Source organism: Myotis brandtii, unplaced genomic scaffold (genome assembly GCF_000412655.1).
Source record: "Myotis brandtii unplaced genomic scaffold, ASM41265v1 scaffold407, whole genome shotgun sequence".
Lineage (NCBI taxonomy): Eukaryota > Metazoa > Chordata > Mammalia > Chiroptera > Vespertilionidae > Myotis > Myotis brandtii.
Genome location: NW_005365639.1, coordinates 511,822 through 518,010, shown reverse-complemented (window position 1 = coordinate 518,010; position 6,189 = coordinate 511,822). Strand labels below are relative to the sequence as shown.

General features: G+C 45.8%; 1 protein-coding gene across 1 annotated transcript in view; it reads left to right on the top strand.

Moving 5' to 3' along the window:
- CDR2 (cerebellar degeneration-related protein 2, 62kDa) overlaps positions 1-6,189 on the top strand; it is a 37,531-nt gene that overhangs the window by 28,652 nt on the left and 2,690 nt on the right. The window contains 2 exon segments of the mRNA XM_005873367.2: positions 4,777-4,925; positions 5,176-5,337. Of these exon segments, the coding sequence (XP_005873429.2) occupies positions 4,777-4,925; positions 5,176-5,337 (311 nt within the window).

Genomic DNA, 6,189 nt, shown 5'->3' with positions numbered 1-6,189 from the left:
TAAAGCAGGAATAGGGTAAGAGAAACAGGACAACAAAAGGGGAAAAGTGAGGAAGAGAGTGTTGGCATAAAGGTAAAGTTGAGATAGAGTAAAATGATGCTAAAGGAAAGATGAAAACAGAATGTAGAACACTAATACCAAAATAAAGAGAAAATGAAATTACACTTTAAAAAAAAAAAGGTAAAATAGTAGTAGTAATAATACTGGTTAAAAATAAAAATGTAATAATTAAAAAAGTAAAATCAAGTGAGGAAAAAAGAAAAAAAATTTAGTTTCTTAAGTAAAAGATGAAAAAAAATAAAAATGTGCAGTAGTGAAGGTCATTCATTTCCTCTACTGTTCTGTTTGGCACATCTGTTTCCTAGTCAGAACAGTATTGAAGTTCCCTGCGTTCCACTGCTCCTCTGTATTCTAAGCCACAGTCCTGATTTTCAAGCAGGCAGTACTTCTTTGTTTCTTATGCTCCTTTATTTGTGTTTACACAAGAGTCAATTTGTGATTCAACCCCTGGGTGGCAGTGTTTCTGGATTGACCTCCGTGTCTATAGGTCCTCTCTAGCTAGTGTTTAGATTCTGTTTTCCCTGTGGCACTTAATACTGGTTTGGGGAAATGGGCTGCCCCAGAGATGATTCTATGATCTTTATTCCCCGCTCTGATCCCCAGGTTCCACAAAAACATCTTTCCCCCGCAGTTTCTTAGAGTGTCCCCAAGTGGGTGATCCTATATATTGGGCTTAGTAATCAAAAGCAAGGTTTTAAAGAGGAAAAAAAAAAATTTAAAAAAGAGAGAGAGAGAAAACAAGCCAGAGTAAGAGCATGAACTCTGGTGCAAGTCTGTGCACTCGTTTTTCTTGCGTCTAAAGCCAGAGTAAGAGCATGAACTCTGGTGCAAGTCTGTGCACTCGTTTTTCCCCTTGCGTCTAAGCAGCCGGCACACTGTTAAAATTTTTAGGCCGCCCTTTTGCACCCAGTTCAGTTATGGGTTGTTGTTTTTTAGAGTTCCCTTCTGTTTGCAGCCCTGCAGATCCCCTTCAACATTCGCGGATCGCGCCAGCCCCAACGGCCACGGACTTTTCCTCTAGCTCTCGCCACGCACGTTTCTCTGTCCTGCCCAAAATCCCAGGCGAAATCTGACCTTTCCGTGAGGGGGTGCAGAGCTCCTTCGAATCCACATGCTTGCACCGCTTGGGGACCGGTGTTCCCAGGTTCACAGTTGTTCGCTGGGTGCCGTTGTAGATTCCTGGGTTTTTCAGGCTTCTGACAACATCACCTCTCCCCTTCAAGATGGTGTGGTCTCCGCGTCAGAGCTGGTCGCTCCGGGAGGGATCCCAGCAGCAGTGGAAGCTGTCCAGTCAGGGGAACCCCGTCCGGAGTCCCCAACAGTCCCCTGGAGTATAGCTGTCCCTCAACTCACAAACACACACTCCCTGTGCGACCACACACTCTCCCTTTGTTCTCCCACTCACACACTATCTTGCAGTCTGCCTTCCTGTCAGCAGCCATCTTCCAATCCTCCTATACTTGGTATAAAGTAACTTGAAATTTTTCTGCAACTATTAGTATACTAGAGGCCTGGTACACAAAATTTGTGCACTGGGGAGGGGGTGTCCCTCAGCCCAGCCTGCACCCTCTCCAATCTGGGACCCCTCGGGGGATGTCCGACTGCCGGTTTAGGCCCGATCCCTGTGGGCAGTAGGATATCCCTCTCACAATCCAGGACTCTGGCTCCCAACTGCTCACCTGCCTGCTTGCCTGATTTCCCCTAACCGCTTCTGCCTGCCAGCTGGTCACCCCCTAACCACTCCCCTGCCAGCCTGATCGATGTCTAACTGCTTCCCTGCCGGCCCCATCGCCCCAACTGCCCTCCCCTGCAGACCCGGTCACCCCCAACTGCCCTCCACTGCTGGCCTGGTTGCCCCTAACTGCCCTCCCCCACTGGCCATCTTGTGCCTGTGGGCGCCACCATCTTTGAGGGCGGGGTGGTCAATTAGCATATTCCCTCCTTATTGGCTGTGGGCGTCACCATCTTTGCGATGGCTTGAGGGTCAATGAGGATATTCCCTCTTTATTAGATAGGATATTTTCCTGTGATTCTAAACCTTTTTTCCACTCCAGTATTCCTCCAAGAGATTGAACACATGCCTGTCAGTGACAGCAATCTGCTGTGACATTGATAGCCAGAGGACAAGATTAAGAGCACCCCCCTGCCGTTCTGAAAGGCTTCTTCCAAGAGACTTCACTGGTCAGTGTTCCAGGGACCAGGAGAACCAGTGGGACTTGGAGCAAGGAGTAGGCACAGACTCCACAGGGATCATGCACTGTGCTGCTTATCTCCTTTCTTTGGTACCTACAAGTGGGTGTGAACGATTTTCAACCTCTTGTACAATTCTGAACCCAAAAGGGTTATAAAACAAGATTTTTTTCCTTAAGTTTGCAGCAATTTATTTGGCAGCAAACCCTGAACTGAGACTATTTATGCTCTTTACCATAATTGTTGATGCAGAAATATTAATGCTTGATTACAGGGTGATACCCAGACCTCACTGGAGGTGTTACAAAGTGTGTGTGGCATGTGCCATGTTGTCTTACTAAGTTTTAAAGAATTTTCCAAACCACTTTTGGCCCCAAGAGTTTAGATGAGAAAGTTGAAATTGTGAGAGCTGATTTCTCAACACATTGCTCCCAAGTTATGTGACCAGATTTGAAAAAAGGCCATGTGTTTTCTTCCAGCTCTGCTACACTGCCGTTTAAAGAGCCCATTCAGATCATTTATCCTGTTGTTTGGAAAGTCAGTTAGCTTTGCAAATACTTGTATCTTATATAATAAAAGCCTAATATGCAAATTGACAAAATGACAGAACGACCAGTCACTATGATGAGCACTGATCACCAGGGGGCAGATGCTCAATGTAGGAGCTGCCCCCTGGTGGTCAGTGCACTCCTACAGGGGGAGTAGTGCTCAGCCACAAGCCGGGCTCATGGCTGACAAGCACAGCGGCGGTGGCAGGAGCCTCTCCCACCTCCGCTGCAGGCAGGCGGTAAGGAGTGAGGGGTTTCGGACTGCGAGAGGGTGCAGGCCGGGCTGAAGAACCCCACTCCCCACCCCCAGTGCACGAATCTTGTGCACCAGGCCTCTAGTAGCTCTATAAAAAGCCCCAAGAAACGTGTTTTTAAAGTAATATCTTTGGTCTGTTGCCATTTGGTCATTGTAATGCTTCAGACTTACCTTTTTCTTTCCAGAGAAATCCTATAAATATTTCATTTGGAATATTACTGTTTCTGTGTCTTCAGGTGGAATCGAGTAGGAAATCAAAGTAACTGAATGCCGAGGCATTGATTAGACTATGATTATTCCCCTTATCCTAGCCATTTAGAAAGCAATGTAGCAGCACCAAAATAAGTAATTTTTCATGAATAAGGGTTATGATGATAACATTTTCAGAATTAAAAATAACAAGTCTTTGAATAATGAGCTAAAATATCTTTCTGGTTAAATCAATGTTATCACCACACCCCCTTCAGGTTTTTTTTACATAGAGAAAAAGAAAATGATTTTTTTCCAAGTGCAAATCACCTGAAATCCTCCACTTTAGGCTTTCTTATTTCTGTAAAACATGAAACTTTTGCTTAAACATGATCATGTTTTCTGTGCTTTTTCTCTGTGAGATCACTCTCTCTCTCACGAGATTCTTCCTACTGAGTGTGAATTTTGCATGTTGTGTGCTTTGTAAGGCTTGACTGCCTCCGTGGTGCACAGGGGGTTGGTAAGCACGAGGGGAACTGAGCGTGTAGAGCATGGCCTGGACTCACCTTCTCTGAAGACAGGTAGCTTAATTGGGATTTAAAGTTCCTCTTTTCATAAAACAAACCTGTGGTATTGTGGTGTAATAGAAATTATACAGCCTGGCTGGTGTGTCTCAGTGGTTTAGCATCAACTCATGAATCAGGAGGTCACAGTTCTATTACCGGTCAGGGCACATGCCCAGGTTGCGGGCTTGATCCCCATTACGGGGCATGCAGGAGGCAGCCAATCAATGATTTTCTCTTATCATTGATGTTTCTCTCCCTCTCCTGTCCTCTCTGAAATCAATAAAAAAAAAATACTAGTATATATTTTTAAGAAATTATATATTTGCTCTTTGTCCCCAGTTCCTGGCATAGAGCTTGTAAAAACCTTGGAATGTCCTGACTGATAGGATCGGGACTGGTTGCCAGAGGAAGGCTAGAACTCTCAGCCCAGCTCCAGCCTCTGGGGAGGGGACAGGGACTGGAGATTGCACTCAGGCACCAATGGCGACATGGTGATGATCTAATCAGTCGTGCCTATGTAATGAGGCTTTGATGAAACTCTGAAACGAGGTGCTAGGAGGGTGGGTGGTGTGTCTGGAGAGGGGTGGACACTGTGCCCTCCCCAGCCCCACAGCTTGCCCTGTCATCTCTTCTTTTTGGCTGTTCCTGAGTTGATTCCTTTATAAATAAACCAGTAAATGCATGTGAAGCACTTTCTTGAGTTCTGTGAATTGTAGCAAATTATTGAACCTAAGGGGAGGTCATGGGAACCTCCAAATTATAGGTGGTTGGCCAGAAGTACAGGCAGCCCATGGGACTTGCATCTGAAGTGTGGGCAGTTTTGTGAAACTGAGCCTCACGACCTGTGGGGTCACTAACTCCAGGGAGTTGGTGTCAGAATTGCATTGCAGGACCCCAGTGGTGCTGGAGGGCGGCAGGCGTCTCAGGTGTTCACTGTGTGACTGGGCGCATCCACCTTCTCTTCCAGTACCTGACCAAGCAGGTGGAGCTCCTGCGGCAGATGAATGAGCAGCATGCGAAGGTTTATGAGCAGCTAGATGTCACTGCAAGGGAGCTGGAAGAAACAAATCAAAAGCTTGTTGCTGACAGCAAGGCCTCACAGCAGAAGATTCTGAGGTAAACTTTCTAAAATTCATTGAGGAAGCCCAGGGCGCGGGAGTCATTTAGTATAAACTAGAATAGAGCATGACTGTCATGGGTTTGGGTTAGTATGGGGTAAGGTTTAATTCTTTATGAGGAATAGATTAGGGAACAGTCCCTTCCAATTAAGAAAGCCCAGTTTGAGTGACTGGCAGCTAATCTCTCCTCACTGCTATGCCCTCAATTTCATGTGACAAGCAGCAATGGCTCTGTCTGTCCCTCACAGCCTGACTGAAACAATCGAATGCCTGCAAGCCAACATCGATCACCTCCAGGGCCAAGTGGAGGAGCTGAAGTCATCTGGCCAAGGGAGAAGGAGCCAGGGGAAGCGTGGCCAAAAGTCGGCACCCAGCTTCTCGGGTCTGAAAGAGCTGTATGACTTACGCCAGTAAGAGCCCACCTTCCACAGCGCATGCACGTACGGGAGCATCTCCGCACAGATGCCATCTGCATTCCTGTAGACTCAAAATATATTTAAGAAACATCACGTGGCTGTTAGACCACCAGTGGTTTTAACAAACCACTAACCGCAAATCATAGAGTTCTTGGGCATTAGCAATTTCATGGAAATTCATTTTCTAAAGTCTTGGGAGCATTTATTTCCATGCTATTAATGTGCTAAATCTTAGTTTAAGATAAAATGCAGTACTTCTGATAGACTACAAATTTGGGGGTTATATTTTACATTAGAGTGAAGAAAAAAATTGAAACTTCAGTAAAACAGAAATCCCAGTGAACGGTTTTTGTGCCTAAAGAAATGCCTTTATAATTTAGTTATGAGATTGAATTTTTACTTAAAACTATTTATTGAGCACCTGCTGTGGTCAGGTGCTGTGCTAGACATGAAGAGTGGCAAGTAAAATAGACATAGCTTCTGCCCTCCTTCAAGGAGTTTTCCATCCCATGAGAGGCAGATGAACAAATCTTCACACAGATAAATACAGTTACAAGTTGCCAAGGATCCTGAACAGGGAGAGAGGCCAGCTCTGTGTTGATGGTTCTCACTCTTGGCTTGGTTCATGAGATCACCTGCTGAGTTTTTCCAACTGCAATACAAGTGATTCCCTCAGCCTAAATCAGAACCTCTGGGTGTGGGTAAAAAGCTGCCAGGTGAGTCTGATGTGCACTCCTGGTTAAAAACCACTACAGCAATGGCTGCATGTTATGAACCACACAGAGAGCTTGGAAAAACCCCAAGTCCAGGCAGCAGACCATTTAGGTCAGCATTGGGGCGGGGAGG